Below are 23,476 nucleotides of genomic sequence, written 5' to 3'. Positions count from 1 at the left end.
GGCAGAAGAATGGAGCAGAGGCTCAGCTTTCTGGAAACTCCATCTCATCGTTCCCCACCCGGAGGAATTGGCCTCCAGCTGCAGAAAGGTCGTTGCCCCTGGAGACAGTCCCAGGCATGCCAGAGGCATCGACCCCGAGACCGACTCCTGCACGTGGAATGTTCTTTCTCTCTTCCTTGACTGCTCAGATCCACCCTCACCTTCCTCACCCCAAACTCCTCTACCAGGGGCCACAAATCAAATGTCTCCAGGAGCCAGGCAGGTAACAGAAACAAGATGAAAGGACTGGACTGAAGACCAATCGGGAGACGGACGTGTGGACAGGCACAGACAGGAGCGGGCCTGTCCTGTCTAAAGAAGCAGCCCTGACCCGGCCAAAGCCCACAGGCCACTGCATGTCTCCCCCTTCCAAGAAAAGCAGGTCACCGGTTTTTTATAAGAAATCTCTCACATTTAAAAAATATTAGTAACTTATTAAATATTTTAAAACAATTCTGCATGTGCCAAACAAAACACATTCAGGACTATCCATGTGCGACCTTTGTCCGAAACTCACAGACAAGCTGGTGGGCTGGAGGAACTCTATTCCAGGAGTCAGGAGAGCTGGCCTTTGGAGACTGCATGACCTGGGGCCAGTTAGTCTGTGGTTTTCCTTAAGCCACTCAACCTTTACTGTTAGGTTAGCAAAGAGTGACCTGGGGCCTGGGCCAACCAAAGCCCAGGAGTGCTCTCACCTGGGGGTGGCCACCAGACCCAAGTCTGCCCCGGGGAATCACGAATTTGGGGCAGGATATGCAATCACAAACACAGCAGAGGTGAGGAGAGGGGGACCTGGGTTCAAGTGGAGGCTCTGCCTGTACCTAGCTCCCTGCTCTAGGTTGCTTCTCTTCCTCCTTCCGCCCTTACCAGGAGCAAACACCTAACTACCTTGTCACCTACGTAAGCTCCAAGCAACATGCACACTCTGCCCAGTCTTACCGGCAAACCACAGTCTCCCTTGAGTCCTGGAGGTCCCATCAGCAGCGGGAAAGGTGTGGGTCCCACCAGGTGGAAGAATGAATAGCCAGTGCTCGCAGGCCGGGGGCTGGAGGTCAGGAATCGCTCTCGCTCCAACGTCGGGACCAACGCTGGGGCCGGGGTGGTCTGCCGGCTGGGCCGGGGCTGTCTGGGGCTGGACCCAGTTGTCGGATCGTTCAGTGGGACATCTCTTGCTGCCTTCCCAGGTCTGAGAGGGACGGGCTTCCGGGGGCTGCTCTTGGGTCTGGCTTTCTTTGCGGCTTCTGATCCAGTGAGTTTTTTGCTTCCAGTGAGGGCTGAACCAGGAGCGAGGGTGGGAGGCATAGCAGTGGCTGGTGGCTGAGCAGTCCTGGTAGAGCCAGGACTGGGGACAGGTAATAGGGGCAAGACAGTGGGATGGGGAGGTCTTTGTGTGCTGGTGTGGGCAGGGGATGGCTCACTGGCACGACTGCTCATCTTGGCCTGGACCACTGTGGGAGAGAGCTTTTTAGAGGAGCCAGCAGCAAGAGGTAGCGGCCAGACACTGGGCGGAGGGGGCCTGGGCGTTATGGGGTTCCTCTGGATCGGCTTCACTGTGGGATGGGAGACTTTGGCGGGAACTAGGTGGAAAGTGGGTTGCATCGGGTTCTTGGTGGGTAGGGCTGGCTTTGTGAAGAAAGGCGGAGCTGTCTTCTGGGTGGGGCGTGGGCTTTTGACAGGGGCAATTGAAGGAGAAAGGACTGAAGGCTTGGTTGGGTGACTTTGGGGGATTTTGGTGGCTAGGCTCTTCTGCAATGGCTGGACAAGTCTGGTGGAGCTGGTGGGAGAGGCTGCAGGCACGGAAGGAAGCCCTTCACTGGCTGACAGCTTGGCAGATGGCAGGGGGTTCCGGGCTGGGCCTCCCACTGTGACGGGCTGGTGAGGGCCTGTGACGCTAGTCTTTAGGGGCTTGAGGGGAGAGGCAGGCACCACAGTCACCCTGGACCCCCTGCTTGCTGGCCGTGCCCCCAGGGCTGGCGTGGCAGTGGTCAGGTTCCCTAGGCCTAGCAGGCCCAGGTCGGTCTGGAAGGTGAGGGGCGTGCCAGAGTCTCGGGGGAGGAAGGGTCCCAGCTGGGGCCGGTACGTGTCAGCCTGTCCACACTGCTTTCGCAGGTGGGTACAGTAATTGTGAGCGACCTGCGTCACAGGGTAGATACTGAACTGGCACAGGGCACCTTCAAACTGGACTGCGTGTGGGCTCATCTTCCCAAAAAGGAACAAGCCCTGGGGGTCGAGCGCTGGGTCCCTGTGGAAAGACAGCGGGACGGGCACCCGGTGCTGCCCGCAGGCCGTCACCAGGGTGACCGTGCGGCCACGGAGTTCCAGGGCCAGGTGGTGCCAGCGCCCGTCGTGCATGTCGAGGTCGAAGGCCACGGAGCGCCGGGGCCCCAGGTGGACGACTGTCTTGCCGGGAAGGAACTGCAGGCCCAGCTGCAGCTTGTGCTTCCGGCTGCGGACGGCGAAGAGGAAGGCATGGTTCACCCGGTGGGAGCAGAGGCTCAGCACCAGCGCCAGCTCTGTGCCCAGGGCGGCAGGGATGACGGAGGCCGTTGGGGCCTGGAGCCGGGCCCGCTGGGTAAAGATGAAGCCCGACTGGAACGGAATGACCCCCGGAGGCGGGGGGCTCCGGCCGCCCGCCGCCTTCGTCCAGCTGAGGCCCAGCCGCTGCAGGACGTCCGCATCTGGAGAGGGAGGGCAGAGGGGGAGAGGACACGGTCAGGGCCTGCTTCCTGCTGCTTCTGACTTGGGGACAGTCCGCCCACTGCTACCTGCTGCCCCATGGTTGTGGCTGAGGTTGCAGAGTTGGAACAAATCCCTCGTCTAGCTGTGTGATCTTGTGACTACAGACCTTCCTCCACTTAAAATGGATATACCCAGATAAAGCCAACGTAAGCTGAAAACCTCATAAGTCAAAAATGCACTTAATACACCTTACCTACCGAACATCATGGCTTAGCCTAGCCTACCTTAAACACGCTCAGAACACTAACAGTACCCTACGGTGGGGCTAAATAATCCGACACAAAGCCTATTTTATAATAAAGTGCTGAGTATCTCATGTAATTTATTGAATGCTGTACTAAAAGTGAAAAACAGAATGGATGTACGGGTACAGAAGAGCTGTAAGTGTATCAGTTGTTTCCCCTTGTGATCATGTAGGTGACTGGGAGCTCCCACTGCTGCAACCCAGCATCACAAGAGAGTACCGTACCACATACCGCTAGCTCGGGGAAAATCAAAATTCAGAACTCAAAGTACAGTTTCACTTTTGCACCATTGTAAAGTCAAAACATTGTAAGTCGAGCCATCGTAGTTTGGGGATCGTCTGCAGTGTTTAAAAGCAGACTCTAGAGCCAAACTTCCAGCTCCACCACTTATTAGTCCTGTGACTTCAGTGCCTCAGTCTTCCCATCTCTTAAATGGGATAACAGCAGTACCAAGCTCAGGGGTGTTGTGAGGATTAAATGAGCTAACGCAGTTGAAAAAAAAAAAAGTGCCTGGCACAAAATAAGCATTTATGAAGAATAGCCTTTAATACTAAAAATAATGATAATCTCCAAATACTAGAGCCAGTATTAGAGGCTGCCCAACATGGCTTGTTTCCCCTTCTCTCTGCCTCGAAAGCCATCGCCTCCAGGAAGCAGTCCCATAAGTGATGGAGTGACAGGAATGTTCACGTCACCAGAGCATGGTAAGGATGCCCAGGGCGTCCGACTGGTTTCATCATCTTTAGGAACCCACCCAGTCCCCTTCCCACCCCCAAAGTCTCTCTCAGGCTGGAGCAGGCTTGGGGAGCTGCTGTCTGCACAGAAGGTAGGGGACATTTCCAGTGACTCCCCTCCTCCCCGTGTGGCTTGGAGAGAGCAGAGGAAGTAATCAAGGCATCCCTGCAACCTCTGTCCTCTGGCGAAGCGTTTGGACATCTGACCATGGCCCGGCCAGGTCACATCCGCCCGGTAATTACATCCATGGGGCTTGCCAGAGCACAACAAGGGCTTCCAGGGTGTTTATGGAAAGGCTTCCTGACCTTGCCTCTCGCCGGGGCACTCGACCTCCTTCAGGCGGCTGAGCTGCCAGCGTCGGCAGAAGCCCGCCTTGGAGCTCCATCCCGGCAGGAAAGGAGAGGCTGTCTCGAGAACTGGGGTCTGGGAAACGTCCTTAGGCCCCTCTCCCGAGCTCAGCCTCCCAACCCGAGTGTGGAATGCAGTCTCCCTCATCACCTGGAGCGAGAGGTGTGCCCTGGGCTGAACGCAGCCAGCACCCAGTAGCCCTCAGGTGACAACCGGGAGATAGTTGGACTGGTGTATGGATGGATAAACAGGCTGGGAGACAATGAGAACCCGGGTGCTGGCAACGTGGTAGCACACTGGTTCCATAGCAGGATCTTGGGTCTGAAGGCCAGACTTCAGAGTAGGACAAGGCCACCTGTGGGTCTGGTTCCCTCCATCGTAAAACAGGGCTGCGAAGAGTACCTACATCCGGGGGGTGGTGGGAGATGGAACGGTGGTCTCCCTTATCATCCTCACCCACCCCTGCATCAGGTACCTCTGGCCACGTCTCTTCCTGACCCCTGGGCCTCAGTTTCCCTGCCTGTAAGACAAGGGAAACCAGACCTGGAGGTGGCCACAAAGTGCTAAGAATGTTCTAAGAACTCTGCGGCTGCAGACCAACCACTGTTCCAGGGTGGCTTGAAGACTCTTAGTCCTCCCTGGAACCCAAGGGCCTTCATCTCACTTCAAATTCCTCCCTTCTCCCACCTCTGTCTGTCCCCAGTTCCTAAGGTAAAACAGACCACTGTTTAAGGATTCTCTGAGTAGCAGCGTATTTTATACGTTTAATCCCTGAAAGCCTCTTCTTATCATAAAATACTTCTCACTACAAACAACTTAAAAGGGAGGAGCCATTTGTTGGAGAAGTAATAGCAGGACGTCACCTCTCCCCTCCTCCTGTCCCACCTCGGCAGCCCCTGGGAGGCTCCCAGGCCTGCACACGTCTCTCCCTGCACACTGCAACTTACAGCCACTTGCACTCGCCCTGGGAAGACGACAACCAGCCAGGCCAGGGGGCACCAGTGAGGTTTCCCTGATCACCACTGTCCTGGTGGGTTTTAAGCTGACACCAGGCACTCCCCAGGCCTCCCCTGCACACCCCCTGCAGTTCAGGGGCCAAACCCCAACTCCGCTACTTAGAGCTGGCAGAGGTGGTCCTTGCCAAGCCTCCGGGAGCCTCTGACCACTGTGGGCTCCACGGGGGATGAGGAAGGCCATTCTCGCCCAAACTTTTCAGGCAAATAATATAACGAACAATAATAGTAATAACTAATATTTATTGAGCACTTACTATGTACCAAGTGCTTTACGTGCATTGTCTCTCCTTATTCTCTCAGTCATCTCTGAAGCAGGTACTGTTTATTATCCCCACTTTACAGACGAGGGTCAGAAAACTGAGCTGCAGTAACTTGCCCAAGGCCACGCAGCCTGTAGTCAAAGGCGCAGCTGGGCTTTGGAACCAGGGTGCCTGGCCCCGGGGCCTCTGTCCTTCCTTAGCTGCTCTGCTATCCTGTGCTGGAGCCCCTAGACTAGTTGGAAGGCAGGGCGGAGACATATCCAGAACCCCATCAGGGGAGAGGAGCTAGGGGACAGGGGAATGAATTCAGCCCAACGCCAAGATGGAGGGACCCAGCCAGCTGGCCGCAGCAAGATCCCTTTATTACATAAACCTGGCTCCACACTGCTCCATCCTTTTCCCCGCCACCACCCCCCCCCCCCCCGCCCGCCCAGTGCCTGACTCAGGACTCTGGACAGCTGTTCACCTACTTTGTGGGGGAAACAGCAAGCCTGGAAAATATGACATTTGCACAAAATGTTGCTGGGCAGCAGGAGTCTCTTCCGGGCACGGCCCTCCCCTCCCAGGGGTCCAATCCCCGCCTGGCGGCCAGGTCAGGCCACAGGGGCTCTGGGAGTGCCCGGCTGCCTGCCCTGGCACGCGGGCCAGGCGTGGAGGAAGGGGAAAGGCCGCTATTTTAAGAGGCGATGCGGCTGTTTGACAAACAGATGTGGGAGAGGTTTCAGTTTCCACGGGCAGCTGTGTAGCCAGCCCCCCACCACCTCGCCTCCTGGACAGCTCCTCAGGGGTAGCAGGAAAAGGCAGCATCTCACGGGAAGGGGAGGGCAGATCACAGGTGTGGGCAGTGATGGTTGAAGCCTTCCTGCCTCTTCTCAGAACTTCTTGGAGTACCCCTTGGACAAAAAGGTACAACTGAGGCTTACTGTCCCCAAAGTAACTTACTCAAATTCCACCCTGGATAGGAACAAAGGCACCACCTTTCCACATTTCTGCACTGAGCCCTTCCTACCCCTTACAAAACATCAAAGGGGGCTCTTTCAAGCCTGGAGAGAATTTGTCAATGATTGGCTCCATTCTACTGATGAGAAAACTGAGGCACTGAGTTCCAACTAGGGGCATTAATGTCTCCTACCCCTGCATTTGTAGATCCCTTCCATCCTCCTTTGTCTCCCCCTGGACAAAGAGAAGAGAGAATTACCTTCAGGAGATCCTTGGGTGGAGGCCAGGTGACAGGCAAGCGAGACTAAGATCCAGGTGAGGAGAAAGCCCCTAGAGACCAGGAGACACAAGCAGATCCGGCATCAGCTTCCACCCCTCATGGCCGGATCCGCGTGGGGAGCTGGGAGTCGCTCACCTGGCCCCAGTACCACCCTAGTCTTGCCCAGGCGAGGCAGGAGGCGAGGCAGAGGCTCTAGGACCCCATCAGACCAGCCCAGGCTCCCGGGTGCCCAGGCACAGCTTCCCGGGGCAGGACCCGCTTACACAGTACAAATACAACCTCACTTTTTACAGATCAATAAACCAAGGTCACCAGGCAGGAACTCATAGGCAGGAAGCCTGCCCTGGACGTCAGGAGACACAGGGTCCAGCTATATCTGCTCCCAACTCATTAGGTGACAAGGGACCAGCCCCTGCCCCTCTCTGTCTCCGAGCCTCTGTCTCTCTATCTGTGCTATGGCCTCAACATTTTGAGGCCCACAGGGCAGCAGAGCCAGGGCTGAAAGGTCAGCAGGAACCCCAGACGGGTCTGCTTAGATGACAGGTGTCTTCAAAGGGCAGGAAAGATGAGAATTCAGTCTCCAGACTGACAGCAGGGAATAGGAGAAGATCCCTTAGCCAGGACCAGCGCGTGCTAAGGAAGCTGCCCGCTGGCTTCACGTCGATGGAGAACGGAGGAGAGCGGAGAGGAGAGGAGATGACGGGGGAGTCAGGCCGACCCAGGTGTAAACCTGGCCCCACTGCTTACAAGCTGTGTGACCCTGGATGAGCCCCTCAGCCCCCCTGAGCCTGTCTCCTACTCTGCAACTCGGCTGACACTCCCTATCTTGCAAGCCAGGCGTGAGGATTAAATGAGCTCATGCATGTCAAGGGCTCGGCCTGCTGCCAGCCACAGAAGTGCTCCTTAGACGGACCCTGCTGCCCCTGCACTCTGGGGCCTGAAGGGTTAATGCTCTGCTCAGGGGCTCCTGCCAAGATGGGCAGAGGCAGTGATCCAATTTCACCTTCCTGTGGGAGCAGCCACTGGTGACACCCGAAGCCACCCAGGGCATCTGATCCCCAAGCAGGAAAAGAGGAGGGCGGCACGTGGCCAGAGATGGCCAGCCAGGATGCAGGCAGAAAGAGCCCTGATGGGCGGTGGGGGCCAAGGTTGGACACGCGGGCCCAGGATCCATTTCCAGGAGGAAGGCTAGGATGGTGTGCTTCTGGGGAATCATGTAATCCAGGAAACCCATCTGCCAGAGTGAAGGTCTGGAGCCCTGGGTTCTTCCCAGCATCCTGGGAGCCTTAGACAACAAGATCACATCCTCTGATTTAATGGCAAGTACTTCAGATTAGTTGCAATTAGGATCAATGGTAATCCTGACCTGGACACTGTGGAAGACACTGGTGGCTACCTACCCACAGCCACCTCCCTTCCTGCTTGTTCAGGGAGATAAGGATTTCAGAGGATACTGGATGACTCTGGATAAGTCTAAACCCATCCTGGGAATTTGCCATACCAGTGACTGGTTAAGGCATGCATAATGGACCCAGATGTGGCCAATGAAAAGAGAGGGATGCCGGTCAGGGCCCCTAGGAAAACGTTTCAGAGGGACAGAGAGAAGGTTTTCTTCTAGCCTTTGTATGTTGTTGAGTAAGGCCTCACTGCTGCTGCAGCCATTTTGTGCACATGAGGTAACAAGCCCCATGAGCACGTGAGGATAGCAGAATGGAAAAACAGAGGTTGTTATTGGCCAGCCTTATTAATGTTTTTCCTTTGGACCTCTTGATATGGGAGGTAATAACTCCCCTTATTGTTTAAGTTGTGTTCAGTTGGGAGTTATTCACAGCATAAGGCAAACTAGCTGAAGCAGCACTCACACACAGATGGTGGTCCCTCAAAAGACTTCTCCAGCCTCTGGGCCTTAGCACATGCTGCTCCTGAGTACTCTAGACACCACTTTTTTGCCTGATAAGTTCCCACAGATGCATTCGATTCTAACTTGAGTGTTCCCTCCCATAGCCCGCTGCACATACCTCACCAGAGCAGGCATCCCATGCGTGGTCATTGTCTATTTTCCTGTTTCCCTTTCTAGCCCCAGTCCCTGAAGTGCAGGGACCATATCTGTCTTGTTCACTCTTGTATTCCCAGCACCTGGCAAGTCTGTAGTAAGCATCCAGTGTATTTTTGCAGAAGGGATGAATATTACCTGGTATTACAAGACTCTGGACTTTAAAAAGAATCTTCCCAAACCCTTAACTCCAGCAGGCCCATCCCATCTCTGACTTTATCCAGGGATGCTCCTGGATAATCTTTGCTCCCTCCTCATCCTCTCCAATCTGCTGCTACTGCTGTAACAGTACCTTTTTCACTTGGCCAGTCCTCCCTGCCTCCACTGGCCTCACTTCCAGCTCACCACTAGCAACAGCTAAAGGTCAGTGCCTAAGCGGCTCTGGTGTTGTCTGGGGAGAAAGGCAGAGGCTGACCTTTGTGGCATGACCTGCCTGCTTGAAGCAAATGGCAGTCCCATCAGCCCTGATGAACAATAATAGGCAGCTTTGTCTGACTTTATAAAAACTGAGGCTTAGGGAGGGCAAGCACTTCCTCAAGGTCACCCTAGGCAGGTTCTGGGGTCATAATTCTTCAGTACAATTTCCCACATCCACAAAGTGGATACTCCAGGAAACCGTGGCTAGATCTACTGGGGAGGAGTTGTCTCCTACGTCCCCAGTCTTGGCAGCTCCAAAGCACAACCGCATAGCAAAGGCTCTGAGAAGTTCTGCAATAAAGAAAGTGACTGCACCTTCTACCAGTCAGCAGTCCCTGAACTTAGAGGACCAGGGAACTCATCTTTCCTGAGAATGTCCTCTCAGAACACACTGCCCCTGGCTCTCTAGCATTCCTGCAGCACAACTAGTTTCATTCCTGTTTCCTTCTGTCCCGTCTCTTCTCAGCCGTTTCTGGGCACCAGCCTCACTCCTTGAGTCTCTCACCATGTTGTCACATTCACCCTTCTTAGAATGCTCCCCAAGCTGATACAGAGGGGTCAGGTGCAAAAGAGAAGGTGTGAGAACCACAAACATCCTCCTCGGTCAATTTTCCTCCGAGGTTATGCTAGGTGATTACGCTGTAGAGAATAAGAGGATAAATCTGGGGGAAATATTTGTAACCCCTAAAGGAGGGGAAAAGGAAGACTCACAGGGGAGATGGGATCAGAATTATCTCTTCAACTAAGCTTCCTAGCACCTCAGTTTCTAACTCGAGAATTTCAGTCCTGAAAGGTCTGGGACAAACATATTTGTTTCCCATTCATTCATCTCAACAAACGCAACTGACCATCTCAGACCTGGATTCTGTGTGTACTCGACCCAAAACTGCCCTATCTAGCAGGAATACAGAGTGGGAGAAGGTCCTCCGAGATCATTTAGAGGCCAGAATCTAGTTCCATCCTCTCATTGTAGAGATGGACAACGAGGACGAGAGAGTAGAGCTGACTTGCCCAAAGACACACAGCATGTCAGTAACACACATCATCTGACTCCATTACCTAGTAGACAGTCCTTTTCACTTACTTATCTCCCCTGGAGAAGAAATCAGAGACTTACAGGGACTTCCTGCTTGCCAGAGACCAGCGTCCCAGCCTTCACCAACAAGGAACAGAGATACAGCCTGGGGAGCCAACAGCCATTTCAGTAAGCTTCCAGGCCTGGAAAGTTGGCTCCCAGAGGGAGGCCCTGCCGATTCTTTTGCTCCCGTTCCAATCCTGTTTAGGCTACTGCTAATAACGTTTAGTGCCTGCGTTGGCTCAGAGCTTTGTTCTTCCAGACTTCTGTTTTCATCGCTGACTCGTGGGCCTTGGCTCGGTGAAGCCAGGGCTCCAGAATGTCGGGAAGACCAGAGCATGGGGGCCAGAGGAGGCAGGAGGCAGCTGAAACGGAAGCCACGAGTTAGGGAGCCTGATCTTGGAGACACAGCCTGGCCACACAGCTCTCTGAGAAGGGAGCGCAGGTGTTCCTTTCTCCTGCAAAAAGCCCTCCGGCCAGTACACCAAATGCAGTTACTCCTGGACCACAAGGCTGCCAGAACCTGCAGCTGATTTGCATAATTTTTCCTCCATCCTTGTTACCTGAGAACACGCAGGAGCTCAGAGACCCATTCTAGCTTGAACATCCACCGAGCACTCAGAGCTGAGACCCAGGGCACAGAAACACAAGGAAAGCAGTGAACTCAGGGCTTGGTTATGCTCCCACGGGACAAGCTGGGAAGGATGCTGGCCAGAGGACCACAGAAAAGCAAAGGGGGATGAACTTGTCCCACCTGCCTCCATGGAGTGGTCAGGCCCATGTGCCCAGACAGCCACACCCAGACTCCTTTCTTCACACCTTATACCTCTTCCATGGGAACACAGATAGGTCATCTGTCTGGACAGGATGCAGCCCAGAACTTTCCAGTTGACTCACACATCCACTCGAGATGAAGTGGATAATAACACAAATAACAGCTGCCGTTTATTGAGCACTTACTACATGCCAGGCACTGTTCTAAAAGCCTTTAACAAGAACAGTCCCACTAATCCTCACAAAACACTGCTCTCTGGGAATGAGGATGCCCGTCTTGTGGATGACAAAAAGGAGACGCAGAAAGATGAGGTGCCTGCCCAAGCTCGTGGGGCAGAGGTAGGATTTAGATGGTCTGACTGCAGGGCCCTCTCTGCCCACTGGTATGAGTCTATGTTTTGTTACAGTTTCCACCACCAACTGATAAGGCATTTTCATATGCCAGGCAGATTACGGGGTAATAAGAGGATCCCTGAACACAGAGAAAGAAGAGAATATGCCAATAATGTAACAGGCAGGGTGTGCTCAGGGAGGGACAGAGAGCGGGTTATATTTGGAGGGCAGGCCCCCTCCAGTACAGCACCAGGGGGAGCTGATGGCCCATGAGCCTCGCCTCGAGGGACAGCAGGGGACAGTAGGCATACGGAAGTGCAAAGAAGGGGCAGTGTTCTGAATACAGAGAGCAAGGGGGAGGAAAGAAGAGGCCAGGGATGTACTCCATAGACAATATTGTGGAACCTGGTCTGGGAGGTTTAGAGGAGGAAAACTAGAAAGCACAAGACTGGGGACACCGCCGTGGCAAGGGGGCAGCAGCTGGGCCTCAACGCAGTGTGACTGCCCGTTTGCCTAAAGCTTGGGCCCCACTGTGTGGTGCTTGCCTGGCACCACTTGTCTACCCAACCACTGGCATCTGCCCTGGCACAGGGTCTTCTGGAGAAAATGAGTCAGCAGTGTGCTTACTGGTGCTGTGTGTGTGTGTGTGTGTGTGTGTGTGTGTGTGTGTGTGTTGTGGTGGGGGGCGGGGGAATCTCGGCCAGCCAGTTTTTTCCAAGACATGGGAAAGAAAGGGGGAGGCATCACCCCCCTGATTCCAGTTCAGAGGGGGCAGGCTCGTTGGGGTAGGGTGGAGCTACAGCCCTGACCAGCCTCTTGGGATTGTCCCCTGGTCCTGGGGGCAGGATGGACAGGACGAAAGTTCTGTGCTTCTCTGGGCAATGAACATGAGCCACAGTCCACAGTCCACACAGCCGGAGGAGCTGCTCCCATTCGATCACTCCCACACACACCCACACTCAGTGACTCCCTCCTGCACATGCTCACTCTTTTGCAACTCCTACTCCAAAGGCTGGGAATCAGAGCCTCTGGGTCCCAGTTCCAGGCAGCCCCTCCTTGGAGATTCCCGGCCCATCTCTGGCCCTGAGTCTCCCATCTGTACAATGAGCGGTTGGAACTGGTGAACTTCCAGGGCCTTTTCTGCCCTACATGCTGGCTCTCAGTCTTTCTCTCTCACACACAGGAAAGCGACAGGAACTGTGGACCAGTCTCCCCACTGCCCTCACCCTGCAAGCGAGGAAGCACTGAGACACACAGACCCAAACAGACTGACACACATGTGGAGATTTCCAGAAACAGGGGACGTGCAATGACACACAGACACTGAAACAAGAGCAGAAGCCGAGATCCGGAGCCCTAGAAATTTGCAGTTTTACAAGAACAGACAGAACGGAGACTTAACAGGCTTAGAACCTGTATGTAGACACCGACACTGGAACACACTGAGACAGCCAGAAACGGACACCCCTCTCCTCCCACAAGCATCCAAAAGGCCCCCTCCGCCCCGACGCGATCCCGCCTGCCGCTCCAGGCGCTACCTACCCCCCATCCCAATCCAGACCCTGCGGCTGGCTCCGCACGGACCCTCCCCAGCTCGGCCCCCGCCCCAACGCTATCCCGCAGCCACGCCAGGCGGGGCAGGGCGGGCAGTGCTCGCCAACTCTCGCTGGGCCGGGGGCGCTGCCCGCATTAACCCTTGGCGGCCGGCCTCCCAGGGGCGCAGGAAGGGGCAGGAAGCTGATGTTCCGCTGGAAGCGTCCCACGCGGCGGGGAACCCCAGCCCGCCCCGAGGCTGGAGCGGCAGGAAGCTGGGGAGGGGGCGTCCCTGAGATGGTACTCACCCCCCGCGCGCCGCCGCCACCGCTGTGCCTCGGGCCCCCCGCGCCGATCCCGCTCCCATGGCGGGCCCCTACTTCATGCTCCCGAGCCCGGGGGGCAAGTGTGGGCGCGCCCCATGGGGCCGCCAGCCCCCCGCCTCGCCGCGCCAGGCCGGCTCAGAGTGCGCGGCCCCCGCGCCCCCAGCGCAGCCCCGCTCCCAGGGGCGCCCGAACAGGCAGGCAGCGCAGCCGGGGCCCTGCGGACGCCCGCGCCAGGCCCATGGTCCCAGGAGTCCCGGCGCCGCGCTCGCCCCTGCCTCGTTCTTTTCTGCTTCCACCGAAAAGGAAGAAGAAGCAGGAGGAAAAAAAAAAAAAAGATGATCAAACTTTTGGAGGCGGGCTGCTGGCGGTCCCTGGAGGCAGAGCAAGGCCGGGCGAGGGCGCGCGGAGGGCGGTGGAAGCTGCCTCCCCGCCGGCCTGGGGGAGGAGAGGAAAAGGAAGGATTTGGGGGAAATGAAGGCGATTTAAAGTCTCGGCCCGCGGTGGCTCTCCACCTTCTCTCCTCCCCGCGCCGGGCCGCCCTCTGCTGCCCCCTGCTGCCCCCTGCCGGCCACAGCCAGGGACACAGCCTCGGCTGGCCCACGACTGTCCCGCTGAGACATCTCACCCAGCGCACCCCTGCAAAGATGGGGAAACTGAGATTCACAGAGAGAAACAGTCAAGGCTGCGCAGAGGTATGATCACAGTTCGGCGATTGGGGACCTCTGGCTTGTGAGACAGTGGTCCCCGAGTTGGGGGCAGAGATAAAAGGGGAAAGCGGACGGAGATTGAGGGGGAAAGGGGACAGATGCTATTGCTGAAAGGAACCCGGAGTTCCAGGGACAGATATGGGACCAGGACTCGGTGTCCAGACTCCCACGAAAACGACAACCAGTGTCCTAGCACACACACGTACACACACGCACACCCCTATTTTCCTCCCAGATTCAGAGCACCCTATAGAATAGCCTTCCTGGGCACGTAGTGGGTGGGCTTGTTAAACGTCCGTCACCTTCCTCTCTTCCCTCCTCATGCGGTAAGAAATGGGAGCTTACCTACCTCCCCACCCCGGAGTAGACCAAAGGCTCCCTCAGATCCCACTCAGGAGCGCAGAACTGCACATCTTGACGCTGCCGCAAACATCTGGCAAATTCGCACACTCACAACCCCAGTCCGAGCCCTGGCATTAGAAGCTCCCCCACCCCCACCCCCGCCTCCACCTTCACTTGTTCACTAGTACATACACATATTTTCATACATATCTACACTTGCCCCAAACTCAGACACACACTCACACTCACATGCAGGCGCAGCCAAGCACTCCTCCCGGACTCACACAAACACACCGTGGGGTGTCTGGACTCGGGTGCACACAAGGACTCCACACACGGAGACACATGCACATTAGTGCTTATACCTGCACAAATGCACACTAGCCTAGCCAGATCCTCCCAACGTACACACCCGAGTGCACACCTCTCATACACACCTTCACGTGCACACACCTCAAGTGCACACACATCTCAAGTGCATACACTCACGCGCGCAAACCTCCATTTGCACACAACTTTCCGCTACTGCCCACCGCAGTTGGGCACAAACGCACCCCCTCCCCACACGCGCGCACCTTTACGCACACACCGCGGTACCCCCAGCGCTCCAGGAGCCCCGGGGCACTTACTGGGTCCCTAGGTGCGAGGCTGGACGGTCGGTCCTTCCTCGGGCGCCTAACGGCATTTGTATTCATGGGTCCCCGCAGCCCCGGGCGCGGGCGCGGGGGCGGGGGTGCGGGGTCCCCTTCCCTAAACTGGGCGCGAGCGCTCGGAGCGCAGCGGCACCGGGAGGGGCATGGGCGCGCGGGGCTGCGCCACCCGCCCGGTCCGCCTGCGCTCGAACTTCAGCCGCTCTGCGTCCTCGGACTCCGGCACGGGCTCTGGGCGCGGGGGGCGGCTCATAGGTGCAGGGGCCGCGGCGCCCGCCGGGCCTTTTGAAGTCTCCGCTGGGGGCGGGGAGGGGGCGCTGAAGGCGGCCTTTTAAACCGTGGCTGCACGCGGGTTCGGTCGAGCAAGGTGTCTGGTTTCAGCAAACTTTAGGAAAAGTCCCAAGCCGAAGGGGGCGGGGCGGGGGGCGGCGGGCGAGCCAAGCAAAAGCTAGAAAAAGAAGCCGCATAGCTGTGCGCGGCTTCCTGCAGGGGGCAGAGCACCCATGGCTGCCAGGAGGGAGGCCCAGCGTGGTGCTGGGGAGCCCGCAGGCGGCTGGATGGAGCGAGGAACGACTCCCCACCCCCCACGCCCACGTTGTAACTGAGTTTTCAGCCTCCACCTGGCCGAGCCCCAGGAGCGCAGGAACACCCGAAAATCTGCACAAATTGTGCCTGTTCGTGCATTCTTCTGGGGGAAAGGGGCCACTGGTTCTCCTCAGAAGTCCGCGGCTCTTGAAGGTTGAAAACTCCCAGTCCAATAGTCGTTGGTGTATTTTGGAGCTGCATCCTTTGCGCTAGAGGAATCTTGCCTTTATCTACATTTTTGATATTTTGTTCATCATGAGTTTGGGCATATATTTTGACATTTTTAAGGTATTGCATTAAAATATTATGTATCTTGATTACTTAAGTTTTTTTTTTTTTTTGGCACCATCCCCTTTAGGTATAAAACTCCATTACTGAGGGGGTTTTTGGGCATTCTCTGATATTTTGCAGCCCACATACCTCCCTTGAGCCAGATGTAGCACTGTGCTGAGTGCCACCTTTTATGGGAGGCCTCTTTTTACGAATTTACGAATGAGAAAGCTGAGATTCTGAAAGATTAAGTAACTTTGCTGAGATCACTAAGTTGTTAGGTGGTGGAGGTGAGATTCGAACCCAGGTAGTCTGATTCCTGTCTTCTGCAGCCGGGCGTGATGATTTAAATCTTAACCTCTAAGTGGTTCTGAGCAGATCCTTGCCAGCCTCCCAGCTTCGTGTCCTGTCCGGTGAGCTCCACTCTCTCTGATGCCTGGACCCAGGCTCTGGACAAGCTGGCCTATTTCAAAGTCTTGTCCACGCTGTCTCCTCCCTGGTTCTTGTCTCCCCCAATCACCCTTTCTGCCTGTTCACAGACTCTCTGTCCTTCTAGGTGCAGCTCAACACTCTGCCCTGCACTCATATTGTAGTACACGTCACATGGTGTCAACATGGTCAGATCTAGCTCTGTCCCCACACCCAGCATGGAGCCTAGGATACAATAGATGCTCAAACCATTAATAATTTAAATGAATTTCTTAAACTCCTACAGTATGCAAACTCCTGTACAAAGCTGAGGGAATAGGATCTGCCACTATGGAGCAAAGATAAAGAAACTGCCACATGGTCCTGCTTTCTGGGCCCACACACGCATTTGTAACGTGGACAGCAACTTGGGACAGAAAAGGGAGCCTAGATGGGAGACATCAGACACTGCCGTGTCACAGAGAACACCCTGTAATCACATAAAGATAACACAAGAACAATGTGATAGATGCTATCAGGGAGATACAGATGAACTGAATTGTCAAGCAGACTAAGTGATGGAGAGAAATCAGGGGAGACTCCCAGAAGGAGGTGGCTTTTGGTTCCTGAAGTGTGTGTTGGATAAACATGCAGCTATAGGGGAAGACTGCCCAAGCTGAATAGTTACAAAAAGTCCCGGAGGGTGGGAGCAGATTTCAGGCAGGTGTTGAAGTGGGAGTGAGGGAAGCCCAGAAGAGAAGCTACCCATTTCTCCCCACTGCACTGTGTGGGTGATGATTTGCAACTTACTGGCCAGAAGGACATTTTCAGGCAAGGGGACATATATCCTCAAATGTCAGGCAGCAGGTCAGTGGCTGAGTTCCAAATTCTTTCCAAATCTCACTCCAGAATCTGAGAGTGCAATGGTGAGCTCCAGGGAGCCCTGCTTTACCGCCAAAAAGATCCGTGGGAACTCCTCAAAGCCCATAAAGATGGATAGTGTCCCCTCTGAGCCTCAGTCTCTTCATCTGTAAAACAGGTGCCCTGAACCCGATCAGCAGCATGGGCCCTTTGAGCTGGGAAGTAGGAGACTGCTGTTCAACAATAAATCCAAATCAGTAAATAATGATTGGAAGGGAAATGAGGCTCATGATCTTCCAGGAGCTCATGGTCAGCAGCAAAGAGGAGATATGGACACTGATAAGAATTCTTGGGACGGGACCTTGTTTCCTGCCTCCGCTGCCTCTTCACACCCAGTCTTTCCGCCAAGTAGGTTCCTGGCACAGTGCCAGTGACTGGGCACAAGCAGTTCTGATGGAAGTTGGATCCAGAAGACATTGAGCCATTACCCGCCCTATGAAAGGGATGGGGCACTCACCAGCTGGCCGAAAAGGGGACGTCTCTGTGGGGCAGCAGGCGATGAGCCTGGGAACTGGGTGGACAGTAACAGCCAGGCCCATGGACATGTTTCAGAGACAAGGCAAAGGGACAGGAATTCCTGGCTTGACGAGGACTTTTTGAGGCACATAGTTTACTTTCTGCCGAAGCAGAGCAGCCACGGACCCATTGCTCTCTGGGGCCACATCTGCCTTGAAAGAATCTGTTGACCTCAAAAGCCTCAGTGGTGGACACTTAGTAGGGGCTCAGTAAGTGTTTATGACTGAATCACCAGATGAAATCAGCCTGCAGTACAGAGGGTTGCACACTGTCCTGGTATCAATGCCCATCGATTCACCCACCAAAGCTGTCTGTAACCCACTGTACGCCAAGCTGCACTTCCTGCTCTCCAGTGTTTGCTGGAGGACACCAGCACGGAAACAGACAGATAACAAAGGTCAGGAAGTCCTGCCTCAACTCATGCTTGTTTCCTTGGTACCACAAACCTGGGAGGAGAACTTGGATCCATCTTCCAAAGTCCGGGCACGCTGGGCTGGGTCATTGTTTCATACTGGGCTCACTCAGCATGTCACATAGGATGTGTGCACACAGTACACCTATAATAATAGAGTCATTCATTCCCTGGTCAATCAGCCAATTGGGAGACACTGCCATGCATCAGGCCCTGAGCCGGGCAGTGGTCACAGGCAAATGCAAGCTGTGGTCCCTGCTGTGAGCAGTTGCCATGTTGACTTTCTGCAATCAGCATGAAGCACAGTGCCTGTCACATAGGAAGTACTCCCTAAATGCTGAGCAAATGACGGAAGGAAGGAAGGCAGGCAGGCAGACATGAGTAAGAATAAAATTTGCCAGATTAGACCAGTGTGGTTCCTTCTGCCACCTGCTTCCTTTCCTACATCAGGACCCTGACTCATCAACAAGTATTTTGGGGGCAAGTGTCACGTGGCAGGCCTGATTTCAGGGGCTGCAGTTACACCAACACTCTGTCCCACTCCCTGCTGTATTCCCAGCACCCAGGACAAAGCTTTTCAGTAGACTGAACTGAACTCCAGGCTGGAGAAAGAGGGAGCCTCCAAGAGTGTCCCCTCCCTCTGCCCCATCCAGGTGATGCCAGTCTAGTCATCCTCCCCAAGAGAGGAGGCTGGAGCTAGAGCTGGTGGTTACCACCGCCCACCCGTCTCCCAGGCCTTGGGCTGTGCCTCTGGGTCCATGTCCCTCTGGCCTGCAGGCTGCCAAGACCCCAGAAACAATCATTCCACCAAGAGGAATGAGGGCTGAAGCCAGGGAGGCTCCTGGGCCAGTAGCCAGGAGAGAGCACACCTTCTGGGCTCGTGATCCCATTGTCCAGGCATCCCAGACCATCTCCCCGGGGCCTTCTCCAGACTGGCTTTATTTCCTCAGGGTGGGGCCAGTTGGCAGAGGGCTGGGAGATATCCAAAGATCACTTTGTGAAGGTTGACAGTGACCCAAATTTAGGGTCCCCAAAAGAATTTCAGTCCAGGAAGAGCCCCTTAGACACCTAACCCAATTTCCTCATTTTACAGGTGGGGAAACTGAGGCTCAGAGACAGAGTGTTTTATTTTCTTGAGGTCACACAGAGTCAATGGTGGGGCTGGGGTGAGGAGCCAGGCCTCCCATGTTGATGTCTGACTATATAGACAGTCAGATCTATCTCTTCATCCTTTGATCCATTCAGTCAAACTGGGAAGAATTAGACCCACTTTCCAGATCTGAGAGCTGTCGCAAGTCAGGGTCTTTGTACTCTCTCTGATGATCTGTCTGGAACCATTGTCTGTACAGAAGGGGGAATTCGTGATGAGTTCTGGACCACCCCTGCAGCCAAGTGAAGACCAAGCAGTCAGTCGCTGAGCTCAGAGAGTTTTCAGGCCTTCCCATCACCACCTCTGCTGGCACGTCCTTCTTCACGGGATCCCTCCTCAGATTCCCACAGCTTTACCCTGCCCTGCCCACATCCTGCCATTTCACATCAGGATGTAGATTCATCTCATGCATCGACTCAGCTGGACCTCCTCAGGGCCGTGGCTGTGTCTTTTCTCCATAGAATCCCTGGGCTGACTCAGCGGCAGCTCCCAGTAGGCCCTCGGTAAGTGATGGATGAGTGAGGAAGGGCGGGAGTGGTGAGGGAAGGAGGCAAGTGGGGAGGGAGAAGAAGCAGAGCTGGAGGCCAGTTGACCGTCATCCTAGGACATTCCCACGACTGGGGCAGACACTCTTGTTTCATCCTTGTTAACAGAATTCCATCTTCACCCATCCTCTTCTAAACAGCCTCATCTTTCAGTGGAGAGTGTGTCCCTCCCAAGCCTCAAGGAATGACTCCTGCTTAGACTAAGACCACCATGGTGGTCTCCTTCCCCTCGCCAGTGAGTGGCTTGGGTGTGGACATAAGCTACAACCAGCCACTGAGATGTGAGAGGAGTTATATACCCTAGGACCTTCTGAGAAAGTTTTCCTCACTTTTATAAACAGACATGGTCAAGCAACATACTCCTTTATTTTCCTTGAACATTATTGGGTGAGGATGTGTTACTTGGAGGGGCTGCAGCCATCGTGCCACAATGAGGTGATAAGCCCTGGGTCTGTGGCCAATAGACTGAGCATAGCAGAGGGAAAAACAGAAAGGAACCAGGTCCTTCAAGACATCACTAAGGCACTGAATCAGGCATGCACACCTGGACTACCCTTTCTCAGAACAATAGTGCCCCTCATTGTCGACACCACTTTTAGTAGATTTTCTCTCATTGGCCACTGAAAGGACCCTAGCAGATACAGCAGAGGAAAAGGAACTTTCATCTCTACCGGACAGATCAGGGGATTGCAATGACAACAACAACAATAATAATCTCTCCCCTGGATACGACCGAACTACTTCCTTGTCAGCATCTCAAGTTTCCACACAACCACCCTATGAAACAGCACAAATAGTTGCTTTTCCAATATAAAGGCAAAGAACCAAATCCCCAAAGAATACAGTCTTGCCCAAGTTCACCCAGCAGCAAAGTGACAGAACTGGGGCTGGACTGTGGTCCCAAGTGCTCAAGGCAATGTACCAGGACCCACGTGTGTGGTGAGGTTGAGGGGAGGTCTCTTCATAGCCCAAGAAGTGATCAAAGTTAGCTGGTGAGGGGACCCCCAAGTGAGTTGCAAAGGGTTGAAAATACGTCCAGTCCACAGCTTCACAGTGTCCTCAGCAGGCTCCTAGGTGGCAAACCTACTGTCAGACACACTGGAGAGACAGCTGTGTTAGGGAGTCATCGTCCTCCCCCCTTCACCAGCTGAAATCCGCACTCCAAGGTCTTGGCCACCTCATCACTCCATGCCCAGACCATGCAATGTGATACATTCCTGCTTGTGGGTAGTTCCAGGAAAAGTTGGCCAATGCAAATGCCTTTGGATGCTTCTTCGCGTCACAAAGTGAAGACAGAAGAGCCCCACATGCATCACTCTGCCTTCCCACCCAAGAAACCAGTTCTGCAGAGAACTCTTCAGATATATCTCTAAATATCCTCATGCCAAAACCCCTTTACAGTGGCTATTGAGAATCAGCTAAAGACTGACTCTATGACTGAAATCACTCTGAAAGTAAAAACTCCATGCCCTAAGACATCCTTTTTTCCAGGCCCAAAATTTCCAGTTCAAATAACAACTACTCATTTGGCATCAGTGTCATATCTTCCAGCATCATCTTCTCCAACTGATGACAAGTGACCACAGCGAAACTCAAAGGTTCAAGTGGCATCTGACTAGCACAGAGTTAAGCAGGACCATCACCTCCCCTGATACATGTTCTATGCTTCTGTTAATACAACCTGAGTGCATATTAGATTTTTGGTAACCACACCACAATGGTCACACTTAGTTGATGACCATCTAGAACCTCTAAAATTTTCTCCTGTGCCTCCTCGGGGGGCAGTAAAGTTTTGTCCTCCTGAGCTGAGCCCTTTTTAAGTATGGGCCATTCTTTCAGCTTATCTGAATTGTTGTTTGTTAAATAGGCTTCTCTCATCTTTGCTTAAGGATCTGTAACTGTAGAACGCTGACCACTGGCCATACTGATGACCATACTGATTAATAATGTTGCTTTGTACCCATGGGTCGAAGGCATTTGGTAACAACTTATCAGCATCATTTACTTGATGACAGTAAGACTCATTATTTGTACCTGGTGTTGATGAGACACTCCCCACCCAAAGGCTCTGCCACTAGGGCTGGTTTGCTAGCAAGAATATGTCCACGTGACAAGCTGGGGATAAGAAACACAGTTGAGACTCCATTTGGGGGTCCTCTGGTTTTGGGGTGTTCTATGTACAATTTAGTGGTCACTGATCAAAGAGAGGAAGAGCTCCCTAGTCTGGCCCTTCAAAGGGAGGGCAATTGGAGCTCATGTCTGGCCTCTCCAGAGAGCCCTTGCTGTGAGGCAGCCTTTGGCTGTGAAGACTATTTCACCTTATTGCAGTTGCTATATTGCCCTGTTTTCCTGCAAGGAACCGTAGATGTGCAAGCATAGTCATTTTGAGCCCTGTGAGTCTTTGTCAGCACTCGAACCCTGTCTAACTGCTGTCATGAATGCAGGACCCTCCCACGTGCACAGGCATTTGCAAGGGTAAAAAGGACATGACAATAATCAGAAATAGGTGACCACCACACCTCTCTCCCAGGGCTAGGCGATTTATTCATTGATGGGTATTTTCTCCACATTTTCTGCAGTTTTTCAATCAGATTCTTATTTGGAATCTCACCTATCTAGATATCTAGGAATAATTGTGATTTTAGATGAACCCCATGCCTGCCCAGCCACCAAGGTTGGCTGCAGGGTATGGCCAAGTTGACCCCCTGGGCTCCTGTCACAGATCCACTCTATACCAGCACCGTGGGACCTTGGCAACTCTCCTCTCCCTTCCGAGCCTGTTTCCTCATCTGTGAACCTGGAGTAATTAACATGCACCTCCATGGTGACTCTTCCTTTCTCCTAACCTCATCAGTACCCATGAGGTGAGCCATCTGGTCAAATCCAGCTGATCCTGGCTAGATGTTCCCCTAGAGCTAATGGGGTCCCTGCTAGTAATGTTGAGTTGCAAAAGTATGCTCCTTCTCACTCGCGGCCCTCATTGAACATGTCACTAGTGCCTAGGAGCAAATCCCAGTTCAAATCCCCAGCTGTGTGGGCTTGGGTGTGCCATTTAACCTCTTTGTAACCTCTTTTGTACATTTCTCCGCCTTTTAAATTGTGAAAACAATAGCGTCCTCGCCTTTTTTTTTTTTTTTTTTTTGAAGTAGAGTTGCTTTACAATTTGTATTAGTTTCAGGTAAACAGCGAAGTGATTCAGTTATACATATAAATATTCTTTTCCAGGTTCTTTTTCATTACAGGTTATCACAAGCCATTGAATACATTCCCTGTGCTGAATAGTAGGACCCTGTTGTTTATCTATATTATATATAGTAGTGTATCTCTGTTAATCCCAAACTCCTTATTTATTTATTTTTAATTGAGCATCCTCATCTTTTAAATTGGTGTAATAATATTACCAACTTCGTGTCTATCACAAGGACTGAATGAGTTTATATATATAAAGCACTTAGAATGGTGTCTGGCACATGGTAAAAGTATAACAAATATAGGTTGTATTTATTACTATTATTATTTTTAATATTTTTAGATAGTTTCAGTGCTAATGCTTCAGAATAAAATAGCAATTTTTTTAAATTTCTTTTTTTAATATTCTTTTTTTCATCATACTGTTTTTATTTGGGGGTTGGTTATTGGAGGTACTGGGGATTGAACCCAAGACCTTGTGCATGCTAAGCATGCACTCTACCACTGAGCTATACCCACCACCAAAACAGCAATTCTTGAAATGATGAAGACGTGAAATCCTGGGGCTAAAACTGGCCTTGGGCTGTTCTTTTTCTTGAGTGAAAACCTCTCTGAGAATCTTGATTGCTTTGGACTCTCTGGTGTCCGGGGAAGCTACCCAGAGGCATG

General features: G+C 53.4%; 1 protein-coding gene across 5 annotated transcripts in view; it reads right to left on the bottom strand.

The window, feature by feature from the left end:
* The window catches only part of COL27A1 (collagen type XXVII alpha 1 chain), a 143,763-nt gene extending 128,709 nt beyond the window's left edge, over positions 1-15,054 (bottom strand). For 3 of the 5 annotated variants that reach the window (XM_074362070.1, XM_074362073.1, XM_074362072.1), the window contains exons 1-3: positions 13,095-13,646; positions 6,581-6,651; positions 979-2,717 (exon numbers count right to left, since the gene is read on the bottom strand). In XM_074362070.1, coding sequence (XP_074218171.1) covers positions 979-2,717; positions 6,581-6,651; positions 13,095-13,153 — 1,869 coding nt within the window. In that variant the 5' untranslated portion in view covers positions 13,154-13,646. Of the gene's footprint in view, positions 1-978; positions 2,718-6,580; positions 6,652-13,094; positions 13,650-14,790 lie in introns of those variants that run through there. The other 2 variants (XR_012506525.1, XM_074362071.1) reach the window with 2 other exon arrangements.
* Between the last annotated feature and the right edge of the window lie 8,422 nt (positions 15,055-23,476).

This window comes from Camelus bactrianus, chromosome 4, assembly GCF_048773025.1.
Source record: "Camelus bactrianus isolate YW-2024 breed Bactrian camel chromosome 4, ASM4877302v1, whole genome shotgun sequence".
Lineage (NCBI taxonomy): Eukaryota > Metazoa > Chordata > Mammalia > Artiodactyla > Camelidae > Camelus > Camelus bactrianus.
Note: the sequence above shows the minus strand (reverse complement) of the source record. Positions and strands in the feature narration are given on the sequence as shown.